This window comes from Leucoraja erinacea, chromosome 17 (assembly GCF_028641065.1).
Source record: "Leucoraja erinacea ecotype New England chromosome 17, Leri_hhj_1, whole genome shotgun sequence".
Taxonomy (NCBI): Eukaryota; Metazoa; Chordata; class Chondrichthyes; order Rajiformes; family Rajidae; genus Leucoraja; species Leucoraja erinaceus.
Genome location: NC_073393.1, coordinates 11,758,238 through 11,783,160, shown reverse-complemented (window position 1 = coordinate 11,783,160; position 24,923 = coordinate 11,758,238). Strand labels below are relative to the sequence as shown.

The 24,923-nt window shown below is 41.1% G+C and overlaps 1 protein-coding gene across 7 annotated transcripts in view; it reads left to right on the top strand.

Annotated features, from left to right (window-relative positions):
* Window positions 1–24,923, top strand: part of fhod1 (formin homology 2 domain containing 1) — a 217,972-nt gene that overhangs the window by 143,527 nt on the left and 49,522 nt on the right. For all 7 annotated transcript variants that reach the window (XM_055648529.1, XM_055648527.1, XM_055648528.1 and 4 more), the window contains exon 10: window positions 13,161–13,516. In XM_055648529.1, the coding sequence (XP_055504504.1) occupies window positions 13,161–13,516 (356 nt within the window). The remainder of the gene's footprint in view (window positions 1–13,160; window positions 13,517–24,923) is intronic.

Genomic DNA, 24,923 nt, shown 5'->3' with positions numbered 1-24,923 from the left:
ATAATTGTGTGCGAGCCTTAAATTGCATTATTCAATCCTTCATTTACCAAGTTGCTGCAATGTTACAGTTGAATCTTTTTTTAAGGAGGATTTAATGCTACCCATTTAATAGCGAGGAACCTTGCATGACACATGCAAATTAGGAAACATGGAAAAACATTGTGCAAGATGCCACAAAAATGTTTTAAAATGTAAATTGAGAAGAGAACCAAAGAAAACACGTCACATCTGCCCAAACATTGGTCTGTGGTACCTTGTTCTCTATGGTGTGCACATAACCCACTATAGGGCAACACAGTGGTGCAGCGGTAGAGTAGCTGGTTTAAGGGCCTGTCCCACGAGCATGTGACTCCATGCGGCAAGCGCGACCTAAAGCACGCTGCCGCCTCGACGCCGTATGCACGGAGCTCCAGTGAGTGACGTGAAGTTCGAGCGAAGTCCGACGGGCGTATGGCGTCGAAGAAGTGCGTACAGCGTCGAGGCGGCTGCGGGCCGGCAGGTCGGTGCTGTGCGGAATTTTTTAACCCGGTCAGTTTTTCAGAGCCCCGCGCGATGTCGGGACCAGCACCGCACAACTCCATACGGCTCCGGCGATCGAAGTAGGACCGGCCCCGCGAGGCCGTATGGCTCAAGCGACCGCGTTAGTTTGCGCTTGCCACAGGCAGGCGCATGCTGCTGGGACCGGACCTTTAGGTCGAGTTTGCCGCATGGAGTCGTATGCTCGTGGGACAGGCCCTTTACAGCACCAGAGACCCGGGTTCAATCCTGACTATGGATACCGTCTGTTCGGAGTTTCTACGTTCTCCCTGTGACCACGTGGGTTTTCTCCGGCTGCTCCAGTTTCCTCCCGCACTCCAAAGGTGTAAAGGTTTGTAGGTTAATTGGCTTCGGTAAGTTGTAAGAATTGTCCCTAGTGTAGAATAGCATTAGTGTATGGGTTGATCACTGGTCAGTGGGCTTGTCGAAGGGCTTGTTTCCACGCTGTATCTCTAAAGTCTACTGCACCCCGGAAGCCCTTGATTTAGATTGTGAAATGATGAAGAACTGTGGAATTCCACTCTTTTAAAAGGATGAGTAGAACATAGTATCCAGCTTCGTGCTTATCAAATTTGGAGGAACGGGATAATTTAGAGAACTAGCCACCATATTGTGGGTAGGTTAGTGAAGCCAGGTATCGGGTATTGCACTGATACATGCAACTAATCATCAGATGAGATTGAAGTGGACAGGGCAATTTCTCATTTACATGGACTCCCTGAAGAGTTTTGAGAAAATCCCCCTTGAGAAGAGAGTGCTGGCTACACTTGATACACTGGGAATTGATTTTAAATTATTAACCAGGTTGGGCAAGTAGATGAAAGATAGGAGACAGCCAGGATAATGAGCAGACACTTAACAGGATGTGACTCAAAGTGCGTGTTCTGTAGGGTCTCTGTTGGAGTCTCTGCAATTCATCATATCAGTGACTTAGATGTTGGTACTGAAAACCACAAATCCAATTTTGCTCTTGGCTACAGAGGTAGGCGGCTTTGTTGATTTGCACAGAACCACAACATTTGAAATTAATAGATCTAGCAGGAAGGGGTGAAAAACAAAAACAGCAAATGATCTCGAGATGGGCAAATGTGAGGTCATCATCCACTTGGACCTCAAAGCACGAGTAACATTGTTTCCAAAATGTGAAAGACTTAAAGAAGAGTATTTTGACAATCCATGTGTTTCGACCATTCAAATGCCATTGAGCAGAGAATAATCCGATGGCTGAAAAATCCAGAAATGATTTACTGTTATGTAATGTGTTTAAGAAGGAACTGCAGATGCTGGGAAATAGAAGGTATACAAAATTGCTGGAGAAACTCAGCGGGTGCAGCAGCATCTGTGGAGCGAAGGAAATAGGCAATGTTTCAGGCTGAGTTTCTCCAGCATTTTTGTGTACCTACTGTCATGTAATCCCTGGTTAGACTCTGCCTGAGATTGTGTGTACAGGCCACCATATCAGCCACCATGTGATGGGACAGAACAGTGAAACGTGGCAAATGGAATATGATTTTCTGTACTTGTATCAACTTGCCTACAGAGACATTTTGACAATACTCTAACTGTTCAAATTCTCTGCAGTTGTTCTTCTGGCTGGGCATCAACAAATACTGTGCTTTGTTCAATTTGGCTATTTTTGAATTGTGATATTGCCAATATCTATGAATCTGTTGTTTCAGACAGACTTGCAAATGTGTTTTTCATGCAGTGCCAATCATGATCTATTGCTATAGTGATTCTTTTTTATCCCAAAGAGCTTAAATAAACCATTACAATGTTATTGCAATGTTATTTTTGTACAAAATTATGCAAAGTGCAGATTTATTAAAAAACAATTTGGCTTGTTATTTAACCAAAAATGCTGATTGTTACACACATAGTGATCTCATTAAAGACAGCTTCAAGTATCTTTACCTATTAAGTTTTAGATCCAGATTATGTTGCGTGGAACCCAATACTTGTTCTCACTGCTTGGAATCCTCATTGCATTAACCAGACTTGGATCTGGAAGACCAAATGCTGGCCAAGAGCATCTTAGGCCCATGCAGAGCGAGGGCTCTGTGCAATATATTTGGGTCTCAGGCTGGCCAGAATAAGCCCTGCACACAAAACTGCTGCATGAACCTTTGACTATTGCCAAAACCAAGCCCCCCGCTTTGTCAAAGCTTTCTCAACATTTATGGACATCCAGATGTAGAAAAACACTCAAAAGCTATTAAAGATGAAATAAACCATCTTAAAAATAGCATATTGAAAAATCTTTACAAATGTTTACAAAATCAGAAAAGATAATTAATGTATTGTTTCCTGACCTTCCATCTACATTGGAGACCCTTTGAACGACCAAAAACTGGACATTATTGAACGTCAATATTCTATCTCAAACTGAATGTTGTCCCCGATGTCCGTTATCTGTGCACTGTTGTCGGCTTGATTGTATTCATGTATAGTCTTCTCTTCACTGTATTGCAGTACAGTGACACTAATAAAACAAAAGTATTTTTATTTAAAAAGGAAAATGTAAGTTATGGCACTCAAAATCAGCATAGAACTAAAACATGGGAGGTTAACTCCACCAAGTGGCAGTGGTTGTTGGATGTCAGGAAGTGCCAAGCTGTTAAAGTGCACTGAAAATGTTAACACTAATTTTAAGTGCGCTAAATATTTTAATACTAATTCATTTGGAGCTCATTAGTATTCAGTAATAATTAGGAATTTAAAATGATCTGAAGATTTGAGGCAAAATTCTGGTCTTCAATTTGTTTTAACCAACCATGGTTATCCCAATTAGAGATTTTACAAGTAATTTCCAACAAATCAGCAGTTGAGGAATGAGAGTTTTTGTTGCGTGTGCTGGTTACATTCTTGATTCTTGAAAATAGGCAAACCACGAGGAATGTGGTGCGCATGTTGTAAGTGGTAGAGGACGGTGAAATTGATTAGTAAGGGTGTCAAGGGTTATGGGGAGAAGGCAGGAGAATGGGGTTGAGAGGGAAGGATAGATCCGCCGGGATTGAATGACGGAGTTGACTCGATGGACCGAATGGCCTAATTCTGCTCCTTCAGCCCCTGTCCCACTTTCCCGAGTTACTCATGAATTCTCCCGAGTTTCCCCCTTGATTCAAACTCAGAGAATGTCCGTAGAGAGTCTGTAGTAGTCCATAGCGAGTCCGTAGGAGGCTGTAGATATTTCGTAGCGGCTCGTAATGCCAGCCGTAGGTACTTGGGGCATCAGGTAAGTTTGGACTTTTTTTCAGCATGTTGAAAAATGTCCACGAGTAAAAATAATAGCCCCGAGTACTTACAGCTGGCATTACGAGCCACTACGCAATATCTACCGCCTCCTACGGACTCTCTATGGACTCCTATGGACTCGCTATGGACATTTTCCGAGATTGAATCAAGGGGAAAACTCAGGTGAATTTGTGAGTAACTCGGAAAAGTGGGACAGGGGCTTAAGACATGAACTTATATTGATGGTGAAATCTGTTGTCAATAATGCTAACATTAATGCTATATAATGCTGTACACATGGAACAGTTTTGGACTTGCAATAATTGAAATTTAGCAGTGTGATTTGTTTATTAAATATTCCAAATCTAAGTCGGCAAATTGGAAAAGAGAGAAAAGCTTTATATTTACCTAATATACTTGATGATCTTGAGAGAGAATGAGGGGCATTTCAACTAATGAAATGCAGCCACGGTTCCAGTATATGAAAGGAAGCCACAAATCTGGACAATGCCAGCTCCCTCAAACCACGCGGATATAAAGACTGCTTGAAAACTTATTGGTGATCTTGAATGATGAGTACATTTTGGATGGAACACCAAGGATATTCGTCTTTGTGGTGGTCCCAGGGGATCCGCTACTTTCAGCTAAGAGATCAGACAGGACCTTGGTTCTAATACCCGATTTCACAGTGCAGAAGTTCCTGAGTACTGCACAGGAGTGTCCATCTGGATTAAGTGCTCAAAGCTGTTCAGTCGGACACACGGTCTTATGACTGAGGTAGTCTCCTATAATGCCGTCACAACAAGCAGTGTTGTGTTTTGACTTTCATGTCGGACATGCTCACAACAGGCTCACTTTGGTTATGTGCAAATGGACAGGTTTGCTTTGATCAGGGAGAACAATACAGTTGATAGGTTAATTGGACATTGTAAATTGCCTCTGGCGTGTGGGTAAGTGGCAGAATTTGGGGGGAGTTGATGGGAATGCGTGGAGAATTTTTAAAAATGGGATTAATGTAAGATTAGTGTAAATGGATGGTTGATGGTTGGCATGGGCTTGGTGGATCAAAGGGTCTGTTTCCATGGTGGCCGATTAGGAAAAGGGGAGATGCAACGAGACCTGGGTGTCATGGTAGACCAGTTATTGAAAGTAGGCATGCAGGTGCAGCAGGCAGTGAAGAAAGCGAATGTTATGTTAGCATTCATAGCAAAAGGATTTGAGTATAGGAGCAGGGAGGTTCTACTGCAGTTGTGCAGGGTCTTGGTGAGACCACACCTGGAGTATTGTGTACCGTTTTGGTCTCCTAATCTGAGGAAAGACATTCTTGCCATAGAGAGAGCACAGAGAAGGTTCACCAGACTGATTCCTGGGATATCAGGACTTTCATATGAAGAAAGACTGGATAGACTCGGCTTGTACTCGCTAGAATTTAGAAGATTGAGGGGGGGATCTTACAGAAACTTACAAAATTCTTAAGGAGTTGGACAGGTTAGATGTAGGAAGATTGTTCCCAATGTTGGGGAAGTCCAGAACAAGGGGTCACAGTTTAAGGATAAGGGGGAAATATTTTAGGACTGAGATGAGAAAAACATTTTTCACACAGAGAGTGGTGAATCTCTGGAATTCTCTGCCACGGAAGGTAGTTGAGGCCAGTTCATTGGCTATATTTAAGAGGGAGTTAGATATGGCCCTTGGGGCTAAAGGGATCAGGGGGTATGGAGAGAAGGCAGGTACAGGATACTGAGTTGGATGATCATCCATGATCATATTGAATGGCGGTGCAGGCTCGAAGGGCCGAATGGCCTACTCCTGCACCTATTTTCTATGTTTCTATACTTTGTATGACTTTAATAAGTAGAACTCATTTCTCCTGACCATAGCAAATGCCAGTCTGAAACTAGTGGCTATAGTGTAAAGATGATTTATCCTAAAATTTGGTGCTGTGAATGTTGTGTTGGGGGACTTGGTTGTCTGTTATCTTACCAAGGTGATAAACACACGGTGATGGGAGATTTACACTGACACTGTTCAAATACACATGCAAGAATTAAAAAAATTAGTTTGGAAATAAGTAAAAGCCAAAAATAAACTAAGGACAAATTCTTGGGGAAACAGTCATCACAAAATACTTTTTGCATAGCGTAGAAATAGCATCATGGATGAGAGCTGACAAAATGGTGAGGGGGAGAGTGTGTGTGGGTGTTATTACTGGAAAGAGCCTGCTGTCCACATGTCAATCTATCGCTTGCACTCAATGTAAATATTTACAGTAACCTTTCACCGTTTTAAATTAAGAACTTCGATAATGTGCTGTAGAAATATACTTGTTAAGTCTGTATCCTACAACCCCTTCCCACCTGTGATTCTTACTGTAACACATGAATGACTGCTGAGATAATTTCATTAACTCTTGGTGCTCATCTCATATATTAGTGTTGTTCAACTTCCCTCTGGGTATTCTAGGCTCAACAAACAACATCAGCTCTCTTTAGATTTCAGAGGTACAGAGCGGAAACAGGCCCTTCGGCCCACCGAGTCCGTACTGACCGCCGACCAAACCATACACTAACATTATCCGACACACTAAGGACAATTTACAATTTTACAAGAGCCAATTGCCCTACACACTTGTACTTGTTTGGAGTGTGGGAGGAAACCCATTAATGCTGGACACCAGGAGAAGTGCCTGGTCAGGCTATCCACTTTGATTCTACTATCAGAGAATCTTTTACGTCCTTCATGAGATTAGACACATCTTAACTTAATGTTTCGTCCAAGACTGCAAGACTTTGAAGCCCCTGCTCAGTGACTTGAATCTTATAATTGTTTTTGTTTTGCTGGCTTCTATCTTCTTACAATATTAGTGAAGAAATGATTGTATCTATACAGTATGTAAATATTCATGTCATTGTGTGGATTTACAAAAATATGTAGAATGATCCCAAAACATATCCAGTTACTAGTGCACTGCCCCGCAGATTTGAAGATTTGTCCAGTCTGATGAATCTTTATTGCACTCCGATAGCAGGGATATCCCTTTTTAGGTAAAAGGACTAAAATCATCCTATTACCTAACTCGTGGACACCGTTTTTATGCCACCATTAACAGCCGCACGTTCGTCATTTTAAAGACGAGAAAATCAGGGTTATTTGTTGAACTAAAATGCTTTCATCCTGAAGCGTGCAAATGGTGAAGTCCAATCGCGAGCCAATTGACAAATATCGTGCAGTGTGATTGTGTAACGAAGACGGCAGTTTCCTGTCCAATTGGGCAATTTGAAGATCGCATTAAACTGGGATAACTTTCTCAGTCTTTTCATCATTTTCCTTCCCCATAAATGTGTCACATTCCTAAAATGTCATTGTCTATGAGGGCTGTTCGAAAAGTCCAAAAGTGATGGGGGGAAAAGTAGAAGAATTGGTACCTATCACAGTTTAGATTAGATCACCAGCAGGTTACAATAAACTAAATAACTGTATCCTAATAACACTGTAAATATAACATAGACACAAGAAGCTGGAGTAACTCAATGGGTCAGGCAGCATCTCTGGAGAAAAGGAACAGGTGATGTTTCGGTTTGAGATCCTTCTTCAGACAACACACTGATTGTACTTGTGTGCCTCTGTACCATTTGAAACCCTGACTCTTAGTTCACATTGGAGAGATTCATGTGGAGTTGATAGCTTTCATATGAAAAAAGAGTGAGGAGAAAGTTATGCAGTCCTTGTCTGCTCCACAATTCAGTAAGATCACAGCTGATCATCTACCTGAGCACTACCTTCCTGTATTAACCTTATATCCCCTGATTCTATTAGTATCTAAAAATCTTTTCGATCGCTGTCTTGAAATAATATATGTTCTCATATTGCTTTAAAGTTGAATCTGTCCAGCTTCCATTATTAGAATAATTCTGTGCACCAATGGTATTGGTATTGGTTTCTTATTCTTCTGTAAACCAAGATACGGTGAATGACTTTGTTTTATCTGCTATCCAACCTGGTGTTAAAAGCTGATTGTTGACTTTTAGGTTTCCTGTCGATCTTGCAATGAATTATTCAGTTATCCTGTAGAAACAAGGAACTGCAGGTGCAAGTTAATACACAAAAGGACACAAAGTGCTGGAGTCATTCTTAAATGTAACAACTCTAAATCTGCGGTTGACACAAAGTTGGGTGGCAGTGTGAGCTGCGAGGATGATGCTATGAGGCTGCAGGGTGACTTGGATAGGTTGGGTGAGTGGGCAGAAGCATGGCAGAAGCTGTATAATGGGGATAAATGTGAGGTTATCCACTTTGGTGGCAAGAACAGGAAGGCAGATTATTATCTGAATGGTGTCAGATTAGGAGAAGGGGAGGTGCAACGAGACCTGGGTGTGCTTGTACATCAGTCAGTGAAAGTAAGCATGCAGGTACAGCAGGTAGTGAAGAAAGACAATGGCATGTTGGCCTTCATTGCGAGAGGATTTGAGTTTAGGAGCAAGGACGTTCTACTGCAGTTGTACAGGGCCCTGGGTGCAATTTCAGTCTCCTAGTTTGAGGAAGAACATTATTGCTATTGAGGGAGTGCCGCGTAGGTTGACCAGGTTAATTCCCAGGATGACTGGACTGACTTATGATGAAAGAATGAATCGACTGGGCTTGTATTTGCTGGAATTTAGAAGGATGAGAGGGAATCTTATAGAAACATATAAAATTCTTGGAGGATTGGACAGGGTGGATGCTGGAAAAATGTTCCCGATGTTGGGGGAATCCAGAACCAGGGGTCACAGTTTAAGAATAAGGGGAAGGCCATTTCGGACTGAGATGAGGAAAAACTTTTTCACCCAGAGAGTTGTGAATTTGTGGAATTCTCTGCAACAGAAGGCAGTGGAGGCCAATTCTCTGGATGTTTTCAAGAGGGAGTTAGATTTAGCTTGTAGGACTAAGGGAATCAAGGGATGTGGGGAAAAGGCCAGAAAGGGGTACTGATTTTGGATGATCAGCCATGACCATATTGAATGGCGGTGCTGGCTCAAAGGGCCGAATGGCGTACTCCTGCACCTATTTTCTATGTTTGTATGTATATTCACCAGATTAGGCATCATCTCTGGAGAACATGGATAGGTGACGTTTCGGGTCGAGACCCTTCTTCAGACTCAAAACATCACTTATCCATGTTCTCCAGAGATGCTACTTGACCTGCTGAGTTACTCCAGCACTTTGTGACCTTCTGTCCCGTTATCCTGTAATTTATCTGTGGCACTCCCTGATGATCTGCTGCTGCACAAACTAATGCTGCACCTAAGGACCTGATTTGGAAAGTAGCTCATCAGCAGTTGTGGCCAATCTGTTCATCTGCAGAGTCCGCATTAGTTTAGTTTATTGGCATGGGGATTTGCATGCATCTTTGATGAGTGAAGGCGCTGGGCAGAATTTTAGTAAACTGAACTTTCCCTCTCTTTTGAGCAATTCTTGAGCAGGAATTGAACACTTGGTTCCTGCTGCTATTTAACTTTTATGGCCTTGACACACATTTTAATATGGTTTATTGATTTTGCTTTTTTAAGTTCTAATTCTTGGTTTTGAAATGAGTTTTCCTGTTTTGCTCCTTCTGGAACCTTGTTTGTGTTGTTTTTTCATCAGTGAGTTACTCAGTGATTTCTCTTTCTCATAATAATGCGAGTTACCATTTTGTTCAGCTCAAGTTTATTTTGAAAGTGCAAACCTAATAATGTCCCTGGACCATTTGCCGATTGGAAGTGGAACAGAGAGGAAAGTAGAACAGTGGGTACAAAACAAAAGGTTAATACCTTAACATTGGAAAAAATTCCTATTCAAGTCAAGAGAGTTTATTGTCACATGTCCACGATAGGACAATGAAATTCTTGCTTTGCATCAGCACAACGGAATATAGTAGGCACGAATACTGAACATGTCATATCAGTGAGTCCATATACCATTATATAAATATATATACACACATCAATAAATAAGCAGATAAAGTGCAAATAAACAGATAATGGTTTATTAGTGTTCAGAGATTTGTTTCAGTTGAGTTTAATAGCCTGATGGCTGTGGGGAAGAAGCTTTTCCTTAAATTTTAAAAGGAAGTTCTTCCAACTTGGACTAAAGGAAGAAAGGCAAAAAAAATCGGTTGAATCTTCATAGAAACAAAATGTGAAGCATGGAGCTGGTGATCAGCCTTAAGGAATTGGACCTTTGTTTTGTCAGCAGATCCTCCATGACCTGTCCTTTTTGGAGGCTTTTTTTTCCTTCACGAGAGTAATACTTGTCCATTACAAGTCCATTTGTAAAGGAACTGCAGATGCTGGTTTACACCAGCCGTGAGTCTCAGTCTGAAGAAGGGTCTTGACCCGAAACGTCACCTATTCCTTTTCTCCGGAGATGCTGCCTGACCCTCTGAATCACTCCAGCATTTTCAGTATAATCCAGCATATGCAGTTCCCTCCTACGTTGTGAATATGAGCTGGATCTGGAAATGTGCACGCATACTGGTTTTTACAAGGAATGTATTCAGCTCGGCAAAGTACAAATGATTTCATGCAGTTTTTAGTTGGAATGGATGGCATTTTAACGGTGAAGAAATTTGGCATTACTCGCTGTTAGGAGGCTGTCGGCTTACTTTGAAATGCTTACACTACACTTCATTCCTTTAATTTTTCCATGTTGTTTGGCCTGCATGTAAAGTTTAGATAAATCAGTGTGCTTCTCCATAATTAGTCCATGCTTAACACGCCATTACAATTCTAAATCCTTTGGAATTCTGTGAATCTCGGGGACAAAATCCACATTTAAAACATTTAGACCAAGATATGATTTCACTCATAACATAAAAAAGCCTCTCGGTTCATAAAGAGTGATTTGTTTTTGAATGATAATGGACAGAATGACTGTGTGGTATTGCTTGGAATTCTGTTTCCTTATAAGGCATAACTAAGTTATTTTTAGAATTTGTTGGAATGAACTTTAGTCCTATTTTTTAACCGTTCTGTTTAGGAAGTATTGGGTAACAATGAGTTCATCCATGATCGTTTAACATCATTTCAGAAGTTGGCCATGTGATTGATTCAAGCACTTATTTATACAAGCACAATTACAGAACAAAATGAAATCAATAATTTAAATATTCTGATCCAGGCTAAGGGCCTAAGTGAATAGTTAGTTAACAAGCAAATACCAGAGTAATGCCTGTTTTATAGGACACGTCACTGCATATAAAATGGTTTATTGCTTTCCTCCAGATCTGTTGTTGCCTTTGTTGTTATCCACGTGTCCCTCCCTCCCCCACACCTCCCTCCCGGATAGCTGGCTCTTTCCCCTTCCATTCACAGTGATAGGCTGTTGGAATTGACTAGTCTATTTCGATTCATTCTTGTTCATTGTCTACTGTGGGGGAAAGGTAGTAAAATGTTCTGTAAAAAGAATAGCGTGTTCCTGGCTGAGGTTTCTGATTCCAGTCATATTAAAAACGTGCTATATAAAACAAAAAGACATTACTGGCAAAAGTTTACATCGTGACGATCTAAGCAGTTTGAGGCCTTTAGACTATTACTAAATAGTAGATTGTTGTTTTAAATTTTAATTTATATGTTACTTCAAATTTGATATTCACAAAGCATCTTTAATGTAGGAAACCATCTCTATGGTGTTATCAAACAAAGTCTAGTTCAGGACCACAAAGGAAGATATTAGGACAATGACGGGATTATTTGGCCAATGAGGTAGATCTCTGTAAACTCCTTAAAAGGAAGGGAAGAGGCTTAAGGACGGCAACGTTAGAGATTGGCATTGGTAGGCACAGCAGTCATTGTCATGGAACATTTAGCATGTGCCAGATCGCATTGTTAATTTATTCCAAGGACAGGATTGTAGAGTGGTGGAGTTTGGGGGGTTGATTTTGGATTGATGTTAACCAGGAGTGGGGCGTTCGGAGAGGAGATTGTGCACTGGGGTGTTGGGAAAATGATATGGATGGATGGATGGGTGGGATGGGTAGGGTCAGACAGAGTGAGGTTGGTTGAACATGTTTACTACAAAGTAGTGGGAGTGGTGGTCAAGGGCAGGGGCAGAGGTGGATAGTGATGGCTGAGAGTATCCATAGCAAGGTGCTGGGCAAGGGTGGTCTAAATTAGAATTGTCTAACTGGAAAATAATGGGCAACAGACCAAGTATCAGGCCATTTATTACTGTCCGAGGCTCCAACAGACCAGCTGTGTCTGTCCTCTCACTGCCCTCATAAGTGCGTGCATGATAGCAAATGAACATTGGACGTTGCTTGATGCCAGAACACGCATCCTGAAGTTTCTTGACCTGGTGTATTGCAAAAGAGGAAGAACCAGCAATAATTGCGACTCATTCTATTCTATCCAGGAAATAAATCCCCAGAATTGCATTCAGGTCCTTGTGATAGAGGTGAAGGACAGACTTGCAGATGCTGGTTTAAATCAAAGGTAGACACAAAATGCCAGAGTAACTCAGTGGGACACGTAACATTTCAATAGATGCAATCCCCCTTGTGATAGGGGAGTGGTTATCATATGTCATATTAGAGTGATCATCATTCAGGAACAAGAGGTAACAATGTTAAATTACCTTTCAAGATCTCCAGACCCCATGTGTATAAAGGTCAGTTACCAGAAGAACCCTTAAGAGAAATGCAAATATTCGTTGTGCCAAGGACCTTGGACACATGGCAGTGACATAGTAGTCAAGTCTGGTAACCTGGATGAACAAGGCAGACCTGAGTTCAAATCCAACCATGACATCTGCAGAACCTAAAATTAGTTGAAAATCTGGAATTTTAAATAAAATTAGTGATGGTGTAGTCATAATGAACATAAAACACCAATTCTATAAAAACCCAGCTAGGTCAATGTCGATAGAAGGGACTGCTAGTCTACCAAAAAGGACAGAAAGTGATGGAGCAGCATAACCAGTTTGGCAACATCACCAGAGAACATGGATAGATGATGATTCAGGTTTCAGACATCTGAAGAAGGGTTCCAACCTGAATTGCTGCCTATCCATGTTCTCCAGTGATGCTGCCTGACCCGCTGAGTTATACCAGGCATTTTATGACTTGGATAGTTCACTGATTTGCTTTGGGGAGAAAATCTGCCATATGTGAGACCCAGGCCCCATGAATGTTGGTGACTCTGGAAATGCTGAACGGGCCACTCCGTTCAAAGGCATTTAGAGATGTGCAATGAATCTGGCCTTGCCTGTGAAGTCTGTACCACCCGAACGGTTAACACCCGCGCATGTTTGAAGTTAATAATAAACTACAGTTAAAATACTTACTCTGTTGTGGTTATTGTTCCGAGCAATAAATAACAAAGCCTAAACCCCAAAGGATAAATGGAAATGAACAATATTCTCCCTTTACCTAGAATGCACTAAAATACGAAGATGGTGAAGAAGACGGGCACACGCCAACTTCACGAAGGGACAGAAGGAAGCTGACGCCTAATGTGGATGATGGACGGAAGAGCAAGCGATCTTCAGGCCAAATTATGGCTGAGCTGTCACCAACCAGGCCAGCTCAGGCTAGTCCTCACAACCCACCTCCTGAGGGAATGAGCCCCAACAGCCCCACAACACATGACATTAAGACTTCAAAAGTGATTTCTAGCCATTCAAAACAATCTGAAGACCTAACACAATCTGAAATAACTTCAACCACACATGTAGCCAGTGCAAGAGACTTAAACTCGCCATCTGTAGACCAAGTGGAGGTTTCAACAGGGTAAGTTGCTGTTTTGCAGGAAAAAAACATTTGATATTGCTGAATGGTTTTATTTTGGTGTGCATGCCATTTGATGCATTACTATAGTTATGAACATTATTATTAGCAGTAAGGAGGCAATGATGAGGTCCAACTATGCTAAATAATTGAAGAGGAATTTTGGTTTGGAAGATTAAGTGTGGTGAGCCATTCCCTACTTTGTAAGTGTCACTCTTTTCAATACAAGTAATTGATTAGGTATAAACACTTTGGGAAGTTCTTAGCTAATGGAAGATGCTATATGCAGGTGCTTTCTTGCTTTGATTGCTGGTGTTTGCAGCTGTTGTTCATTTTCAAATTTGTTCCAGTTATACCCATTCAGTTCCATTTAAAAGCGAGGTTCTATTGGTTGCCAATAGTATCTCCAACTATGAAGAGTTTAATATGTCTTTGATTCTTAGAATGATGCATATCACTGGGTATCTTACAGTTCAGATGTGTTTTATGTAGAGCATCACAGAGATTTAAGCTGAGATATTATGACAGAGCAAACATGTTTAAGTGATTGTGTTGATCTTGGAATCTTTGTCCTGTTGCCTTTTAAATGCAGAATAACATTCTGTGCTTCAACTCAATTCAATAGTCAAAAGCAAACGGTACGTTATCTTCTGGCCCAAAAGGAAATATTAATGTGTTGAAAGCTCACGGCATTGGTATTCTCTTACAATGTTGTAATTGAGTTGACTTAGTCTTTATTTCTCCTTCATCTGATGCCCAAGGTCGAATTGACCACCGAAACAAAAGCAGGATTGGGTACGCCTTCAAGTATACATGTGTGTCTGAGATATTTTTCATACACAAACATGAAAGCCTAAATTTAACATTATTATATCATGCCAAGTAAAAACATTCTGACTGCCCTGCTCATCCATGCAACAAAATGGTCAAAATCAGAAAAATCCCCAGTCTTGGCTTTCTAGGCATAGAGGGTACTAGGTCTTTGAACTTTAGCATAATGGACTCCTTACTTTGAAGTGGTAACATTTTCTTTATTGCCTGTTACAGAAGAAAGGCTTCTGAAAACATGTATATCAAACAGAACTAAGGAAACTAATGTTGGTGTGCAGAAACAAAGTAATAAAAATGATGACAATGATCGCAATGCCCGAGGTTTTAACACAAATTCCAAATTCCAAACAAGTGGTTTAACCAACTGAGCAGCCAAATGTAGAAACCATTCCACTTCTCAATAGAGTTGCTGCATTGACGTTAGTGCTTGTGGATAATGGAGGAGGAAGCTGAAATGGGTAAGGGTTGGATGAAGCCCAGAATGATGTCCTACATGGTCTAGTAGCACTTATCCTCAAGAAATCAACATGGAAAATGCTGTCAGGCAGCACCTGTGGAGAGAGAAACAGAGTTAATGTTTCAAATCCGTGATGTGAGATGAATCATAGTTTTTTTTTTTCACTTAGCCCCCCTGACTTATATATCACTTGAGCGAGGTAATCCGATTGTAACTCTAGGAGCCTATGAGGAAGTGAAAGCTAATTATTGAAGAAACAAGCACTGTCCTAGTGACAGAAAATAGTCTACATATCTTGTTACAGCAAGTGAAGTCAAGTCGAGGTTACTGTCATATGGTCAAGGATTGTAAAGTTGAGGTACAATGAAAATCTGGCTTGCATCAGCATCACAGGCATGTTGACTCACACAACATACAAAAAACATAAATGATACATAAAATACACTTAAATTCGGCAAGATAGTAAACAGGAAAAGAGACTCCAAAAAACCCAGTCCAAAACATAATTAGTAAAAAAAAAACACAACTACCATGGACTTGTGTTTTTTTTTTACTAATTAAGTTTTGGATGGTAGTCATGGTTCCTGTTACTATGGCCGAATTTAAGTGTATTTTATGGGTATGTTGTGGATTAAAATGCCTGTGATGCTGATGGTTAGTGCAACCTCACTTTACAATCCTTGATAGTTGTAGGAAACTTGTAGCTGTCCATGACGGTGCTTGTTTCTTCAAGGTGGTGGGGATGACTTCAGTGATTACAAGTCAGCACCTCCTAATGGTCATGGGTGGGGTAGTGGAGCAAGAAGATAGTTGTAGAAAGTAGCTGTCCCTGAACACGGTGGGGGCGATCCTTTCTGCACCTCCTACGGTATAGATGGTGCCTACTTGGGGATCCTTGACGATAGATGGTGCCTACTTGGCTGGGGAGGGCTGTGCCCGTAATGGAGCAGCTGAGCGCTTCACCCTTTTGCCAGTTCCTGTGCATTGGAATTATCATACCAGAGCATGGCACCACTAGTCAGGATACTTTCTGCAGTACTTCTGTAGAAATGTGTTAGAGGATTTGGTGACACGCTAAATCTTTTTAAACTTATAAGAAAGTACAGATAGTTGAAAACATGTGAGGAGAGGAAATAATATTTTCACCTCCTTCCCATTTTGCTGTGTATTGCTATTCAGAGTATTTCAAATATAGACCATATATAACCATATAACCATATAACAATTACAGCACGGAAACAGGCCATCTCGACCCTTCTAGTCCGTGCCGAACACATAATCTCCCCTAGTCCCATATACCTACGCTCAGACCATAACCCTCCATTCCCTTCCCATCCATATAACTATCCAATTTATTTTTAAATGATAAAAACGAACCTGCCTCCACCACCTTCACTGGAAGCTCATTCCACACAGCTACCACTCTCTGAGTAAAGAAGTTCCCCCTCATGTTACCCCTAAACTTCAGTCCCTTAATTCTCATGTCATGTCCCCTTGTTTGAATCTTCCCTACTCTCAGTGGGAAAAGCTTTTCCACGTCAACTGTGTCTATCCCTCTCATCATTTTAAAAAACCTCAATCAAGTCCCCCCTTAACCTTCTGCGCTCCAAAGAATAAAGCCCTAACTTGTTCAACCTTTCTCTGTAACTTAGTTGCTGAAACCCAGGCAACATTCTAGTAAATCTCCTCTGTACTCTCTCTATTTTGTTGACATCCTTCCTATAATTAGGCGACCAAAATTGTACACCATACTCCAGAATTGGCCTCACCAATGCCTTGTACAATTTTAACATTACATCCCAACTTCTATACTCAATGCTCTGATTTATAAAGGCCAGCACACCAAAAGCTTTCTTTACCACCCTATCTACATGAGATTCCACTTTCAGGGAACTGTGCACAGTTATTCCCAGATCCCTCTGTTCACCTACATTCTTCAATTCCATACCATTTACCATGTACGTCCTATTTTGATTTGTCCTGCCAAGATGTAGCACCTCACACTTATCAGCATTAAACTCCATCTGCCATCTTTCAGCCCACTCTTCCAACTGGCATAAATCTCTCTGTAGAATTTGAAACTCTACTTCATTACCCGCAACCCCACCTATCTTAGTATCATCTGCATACTTACTAATCCAATTTACCACACCATCATCCAGATCATTGATGTACATGACAAACAACAGTGGACCCAACACAGATCCCTGTGGCACCCCACTCGTCACTGGCCTCCAACCTGACAAACAACCATCCACCATTACTCTCTGGCATCTCCCATTCAGCCACTGTTGAATCCATCTTGCTACTCCACCATTAATACCCAACCATTGAACCTTCTTAACCAACCTTCCATGAGGAACCTAGTCAAAGGCCTTACTGAAGTCCATATACACAACATCCACTGCTTTACCCTCATCAATTTCCCGAGTAACATCTTCAAAAAATTCAAGAAGATTAGTTAAACATGACCTTCCAGGCACAAATCCATGTTGACTGTTCCTAATCAGACCCTGTTTATCCAGATGCTTATATATATTATCTCTAAGTATTCTTTCCATTAATTTGCCCACCACTGACGTCAAACTAACAGGTCTATAATTGCTAGGTTTACTCTTAGACCCCTTTTTAAACAATGGAACAACATGCGCAGTACGCCAATCCTCCGGCACTATTCCCGTTTCTAATGACATTTGAAATATTTCTGCCATAGCCCCTGCTATTTCTACACTAACTTCCCTCAATGTCCTAGGGAATATCCTGTCCGGACCTGGAGACTTATCCACTTTTATATTTCTCAAAAGTGTCAGTACTTCCTCTTCTTTGATCCTCATAGTTCCCATAGCTACTCTACTTGTTTCCCTTACCTCACATAATTCAATATCCTTCTCCTTGGTGAATACCGAAGAAAAGAAACTGTTCAATATCTCCCCCATCTCTTTTGGCTCTGCAGATAGTTGTCCACTCTGACTCTCTAATGGACCAATTTTATCCCTCGTTATCCTTTTGCTATTAATATAGCGGTAGAAACCCTTCGGATTTACTTTTACCTTACTTGCCAAAGCAACCTCATATCTTCTTTTAGCTTGTCTAATTTCTTTCTTAAGATTCTTTTTACATTTTTTATACCCTCTCCAGACCTTGGAACCTCCCTATACCATGTGCTCATTTTAACCATTGTCTCTATATGGTTTTGAGGAGGTGATGAAGGTGATTGATTGGGGCCGGCAATGGTGTCTATATGTATTTTAGTTAGGCATTTGATAGAGTCCCTTGTGTAGACTGAGCCGGAAGATTAAAATCCATGGGATCCACTGTGATTCAGAACTGGCTTACCCATAAAAGACAGAGAGAGGGTAGTGGTGGTAGAGTGAAATTATGGATGGAGGTCTGAGACCAGTCGTGTTCCACAGTGGTCTGCCTTGGGATCTCTGTTGTTTAAGAAATATATAAATGACTTGTACGTAAATGTAGATGGGTTAGTTAGTACGTTTTCAGATGTCACCAAGAATGATGGAGTTGCAGACAGTGAGGAAGGCTGTCAAAGGAAGTATTGGGTCAGTTATGTATATGGTCAGGGTAGAGGCAGATGTAGTTTAATCCAAGTAAGTGTGAGGTGTCGCACTTTGGGAGGTCGGAAATAAGGGAACATACAGTTAATGGCAAGACCCTTAACAACATTAATTGACAGAGCGATCTTGGAGTCCAGGTCCATAGCTCCCTGAAATTGACAACACAAGTGGTAAAGAAGGCATATGATATGGTTGCCTTCATCTGTCAGGGCATTGAGTGTACTGTAAGAGCCACAACGTTATGTTGCAGCTTTATAACACTTTGATTAGGACATATTTGGAAAATTGTGTACAGTTCTGGTTGCCCCATTAAGGAAGGATGTGGAGGCTTTGGGGAGGGTGCAGAAAAAGTTTACCAGAATGTTTCCTTGATTAGATGGTATGAGTTGGATTTGGTGCTAATGGCTTCCAAGAGAGGTTGGACAAACTTGGATTGTTTTTCTCTGGAGAGCCAGATGTTGAAGGAGGAGACTTAATAGAAATATATAAAATTGTGACAGGGGTAGATAGTGTAGATAGTCAGAACATGTTTCCCAGGGTTGAAATGCCAAAGTCGAGTGGACATAATTTTAAGGTCAGATGGGGAAAGTTTAAACAAGATGTGCTGGGCAAGTTTTTTACACAAAGAAAGTGATGGATGCCTGGAATGCCTCACAGGGTAAAGGGCCTGTCCCACTTTCCCAAGCTGCTCACGAATTCTCCCGAGTTTTCCCCTTGATTCAAACTCGGAGAATGTTCATAACAGGTCCGTAGGGGTCCATAGATATATCGTAGCAGCTCGTTATGTCAGCCTTAGGTACTCGGGGCATCAGGTAAGTCGGGACGTTTTTTCCAGCAGGCCAAAAAATGTCCACGAGTAAAAAGATAGACAGGAGGAGAAAAATTGCAACATTTAATGCCCCGAGTACCTACGGCTGACATAACGAGCTGCTACGATATATCTACGGATTCCTAAGGACCCGTTACGAACATTCTCCGAGTTTGAATCAAGGGGAAAACTCGGGAGAATTCATGAGCAGCTCGGGAAAGTAGGACAGGCCCTTCAGTGATGGATGCAGGTCACATAGTGGCATTTAAGACGCTTTTAGATCGGAACATGGATACAGGTATGTAGGAAATGGATGGATATGGAAGGCAAAGGAGATTAGTTTAACGGCATCATGTTTTGCATGGACATTGTGAGCTGAAGGATCTGTTCCTGTTTGGTATTGTTCTATGCTCTATGTTTAATGTGCAGCTCTCCACAAACCACATTGGAAGTAATCTCCAGGCAATACACACAGGCAGGTTACACAAAAAAGCTGGAGAAACTCAGCGGGTGCAGCAGCATCTATGGAGCGAAGGAAATAGGCAACGTTTCGGGCCGAAACCCTTCTTCAGGCAGTTTGCTGCACTTTAGTTACTTGAAAAAATTGATAGATTATATAAAATGTTCATGGCTTGACCCTGCAGTGATCCTTGACTCTTAGAAAAAATGATTATAAACATGACAAAATATAAATAGAGACAAAAAAGTTAAATATTAACAAATATGCCATTTGTAATTAGATATATCCTACATTTTTTGTTGTAATTCCAAAATAATTATTTTCTGGTTTGCATGTAATGAAGCCTGGACATTATCAAATCGGAAGTTACATGCAGTTGTTATGATGTGGAATGTACTGCCTGAAAGAGTGGCAGATGCAGATTCAGTAATTTTCGGAGGGAATTGGACAGAAGCCTGAAAAGGTCGATGTTGCAAAGAGGAAGGAGGCAAGCAAGTGCTTTCAAACAGGCAGTGTGCTTCTGTGTCTTGCACAGAGATAGATATGTTAAACATAGAAACATAGAAAAATAGGTGCAGGAGTAGGCCATTCGGCCGTTCGAGCCAGCACCGCCATTCAATATGATGATGGCTGATCATCTAAAATCATTACCCCTTTCCTGCTTTTTCCTCAAATCTTAAAGACTAGGGAGATAACATTTGGTTTTAATTTTCTGAAATTCACTGCATTGACTGAGGGAAAGTTCCATGGGGTAGAAAAATAGGAAGAGCAATTCCTTTAATCAAAAAAAAAGGTGAGAGGAATCAAGAAATTGTAGGTTATCATAACAGTCATAAGAAAAATGTTGGAAATTATTTTGTTGAAGACATAATAGAAAGCCATTGGGAAGCAAATTGCACTAATGCTCTGCAATGATTTGTGCATGCCAGGGCTAGTTGGTGTTTCATCGTTGAACTGTTGCACATTGCAACCTGGCTCATTGCTTGGCAATAAAAAGAAATGAAAAACATTTGTTGTTTTCTCATCGCGTCACCCCTGTGTGCATTAACCAAGTGTTAGAAAACCCGTCCATAAAAAATAATGATGTCAGGTTATAAATGCTGATGACGCCAGTTATTAATTCATGCTGATGAATTGAATGTGAGTCACTGCAAACTGGAGAAAGCAATGGAGATTTACAGGAAATAAGTGATAAAAAATTAGATTTTGCTTCCCAGTTGCTTTTTATTATGTCTTTAATAATAAGTTTCCAACATTTTCCTTATGACCGTTGTGATAACCTATAGTTTCTTGATTCCCCTCTCCTTTTTTATTTGATTAAAGGAATTACTCTTCCTATTTTTCTACCTCATGGAACCCTCCCCCAATGCAGTGAATTTCAGATAATTAAAACCAATGTATCAGTTATCTCCCTAGTCTTTAAGATTTCAGCATGAAGTCCACTTGAACACTAACAAATCAGCCCGCAGCTCCAGCAATTTGCTCAGTACCTTTGCCCTGGTGATTGTAATTTTCAGAGCTTTTCCCCGCTTCCAATTACAGTCATAGTCATACAGCACAGAAACAGGCCCTTTGGCCCAACTTGCCTATGCTGTCCAAGATGCCCCATCTACACTTGACCCACCTGCCTGCAATTGGCCTATGTCCCTCTAAACCTTTCCTGTCCATGTACCTGTCCATGAACCTACTCTGGGTAAAAGACTTTGTGCATTCATCCTGTTTATTCCCCTCATGATCTTATGCGCCTCTATAAGATCACCCCTCAGCCTCCTGCGCTCCAAGGAATAAAGTCCTATCCTACGCAGCCTCTCCCTATAGCTCTGACCATTAAGTCTTGGCAACATGTTTGTATATCTTCTCTGCACTCTTTTCAGCTTAACAACATCCTTTCTGTAGCAATGTGACCAAAACTGAACACACTGCTCCAAATGCAGGCTCACAGTGTCATGATCAACTTTAAAATAACATTTCAACTTCCACACTGAAAGCCAATGCATCGAAAACCTTCTTGACCGCTCTATCTACCTGTGATGCCACTTTTACAACACAATGTACTTCTACTAGATCCCTCTGCTCTACCACACTCCCCAGGGCACAGCCATTCACTCTGAAGGTCCTGCTGTAGTTTGACTTCCCAAAATGCATTAAACTCTATGAACCATTCTTCGGCCCACTTACCCAACTGATCAAGGCCCTGCTGCAATTTTTTTTAACTATCTTCACCCCTTATAATACCACCCACTTTTGTATCATCTCCAAACTTACTAATCATGCCTGAAACATTCTTATCCACATGCCTTCTTTATTCTCATCCATTCCAGAAAAAAAAGAATTGTGCCCATTCTTCTTTCACCCAAACTGAATGCAAAATCCAGTCATGGTTACTTTGGGATGCCTTCATGATGAGGCCATTGATTAATGCCATTTTATGCAACACAATTCTGCTGGTGAAACTCAGCGGGTGCAGCAGCATCTATGGGCGAAGGAAATAGGCAACGTTTCGGGGGCCGAAACCCAAGGGTTTCGGCCCGAAACGTTGCCTATTTCCTTCGCTCCATAGATGCTGCCACCCGCTGAGTTTCTCCAGCTTTTTTGTGTAACCTTCGATTCTCCAGCATCTGCAGTTCCCTCTTAAACACTAGTATAGACTGCTATCTGGTTGGCTTCAGAACATGATGTTCTCAGAAACAACCCAAAATATTTCACTGCACGAACTTTGCCCATTTGATATTTTTTAGATTTCCATGGGCTGCCCTCCAGATGTTTGTCGAAACACTTATTTTTCACACCATCACTGAGATTGCATGTTAACAGACTTTAAAGTCCAGGCATCAGCATATGACCTTCCCAAGTGCACTTTGTGTAGTATTTGGACAAAAGAACCCTGGCCTTATAATTTCATTTTTAGCCTGGAATCACTGAGGCAACTCTAGCTCAGCCCCCTATTACCAATCATAAATAGCTGAGATAACACAAAGGCTCCAGATTCATTCTGGGTTTTTTTATTGATCAATGCAAGGTTGTTATTGGAATATAATTAATGGTTTAAATTTGTTGCACTTTGTTTTCTCCAGCTACATGGCCTTTTGACTCCATCTCCCCCCCCCCCCCCTCCCCACCCCATGTTGTCTTTTTTCACCTACTTTAGTATCTACTGTCACCAATAGAACTTTGTCATGTATCGGGGCATACATCAAGCTACAAAACTCAGCAGGTCAGGCAACATCTGTGGAGGAATGTGTGACAATGCCTGACCTGTTGAACTCCTCCAGCACTTTGTGTTTTGCTCAAGATTCCAACAAAGGCAGTTCCTCGCATCTCCATAAATCAAGCTGAATCTTCAAACTCCCCATTGCCGTACAGTTACCAATGGGAGAAACTGCAGTTTTACAGATTAATTGGAACTTCTGTTGGTAGGATTCATTCCCTTACTGGTGGGAGACTCATTTCTCCTTTTCTTCTGTTTGTGCATCATCATTTCTCCCGTAACAAATGAATGTAATGTTCCGTTTGCTTTTGCAGAGATATGTGTGGTGAATTTCATTGAGGCAGAGATTACTTAAAAAACAATGCTGTTCATCATGGTTACTAGTTTTGCAGCTGCTCTGAAGGAGCAAATATTCATAACACTTGTGGTGAACAAGTTTTGAAGATGTGAGTAATGGTTCAGGCATTGAGAATAAATACATTTTAGGAGACTGCATTGGTGCCAAACCGTGCTGAAACCATGGTATGTGCCTAAAGCTATTGTATTTAGCCAACATACACTTTACAGAATTGGAACTTAGAAAATTATGATTGGAACCAGTGGTGTAAAGTATTAACCCATTTCTACGGGCTATTTTTTGCAGTTTAGAGAAAAATATCTTTCTATTATGGTCAGCCTTGTGCTACAATATCTTAGCATTAGCCCCCTCCTTGTACCATTAATTTCATTATGTGGTTAACTTAGCAAGTCATGACTTTTTTGATTGATAAGATGTAACTAATATGAACCATGATAAGATGTACCAAAATACAGTGAATAGTGAAAGGCCAAGATAGAGTGAATGTGGAAAGGATGTTTCCACTAGTGGGAGAGTCCAAGACCAGATGCACAGCCTCAAAATAAAAGGACGTAGCTTTAGAAAGGAGATGAGAAAGAATTTCTTTAGTCAGAGGGCGGTGAATCTGTGGAATTAATTGCTACAGTCGACTGTGGAGGCCAATTCAAGGGATATTTTTAAGGAGGAGATTGACAGTTTCTTGATTAGTAAGGGTGTCGGGGTTTATGGGGAGAAGGCAGGAGAATGGGGTTGAGAGGGAAAGGTAGATCAGCCATGATTGAATGGTGGAGTAGACCAGATGGGCCGAATGGCCTAATTCTGCTCATAGAACTTATGAACTTATAAAGTACTCCTGATGTGTGGTCGCTAAAGTAAGGTAGGGATCATGGCAAGAAGGTTGCAGCCATTGACCAGAAACACTAGTGAAATAAAAGGCCAACTTTTGTCTTGATTTGGTCGAAGGCTTAATACTGACTGGAGAACTGGGAAGATATTTTACATCTTTCTCTTGAGGCAGATCGGACATCAGAGTAGCATTTCATCTGATTCAGATTCAATCTTTATTGTCAGTGTACAGTACGGAGACAACGAAATGCAGTTAGCATCTCACCCAGAAGAGCGAACATAGAATAATGAACAGCAGACCTAGGAGACGTTTAGTGTACCTTAAAGTGTCAGTATCGATTAGATGCCCAAATCTCTCTTGTGTAGGGATAAAATCTATAATCACTTTTATGAGAAGTTGGTACTACTAACTGATCCAATTGAGACAACATGGGAATGATTGCTCGGAATGAAGGCTGGATTGTGCCATACCTCTCCCTGTTTATGTTAAAATGTGTTTTGTGCGTTCTGTTGCTTTGTATTGGTATGAGTGACTTGGCAAATGAAATTCCTCGTATGTTGCAAAACATACTTGGCTACTAAAATATTATTGTGATTGTGATTCCCAGCATCTTCATTCTGTAGAAAAGCTAATGGAGGCACTTCAAACTCTGAAGCAAAAAAGTTGAAATTTGCTAAAGCAGTGAAAAGCGTTTTGTTGCATGCTAACCAGTCAGCAGAAAGACAATACATGCGATCCCCTGAGACTGTCTTTGACGTGGAAGTGTTTAAGACTTCATCCGACAGTTACTTTTCAGCGTTAATCCAGCCCAGCAGAAGATTGGAAATAAAAAGCCATTTGACAGCTGATGTACAACAAGACTTCCGGACCAGAGATAGTGGTTGAATAAT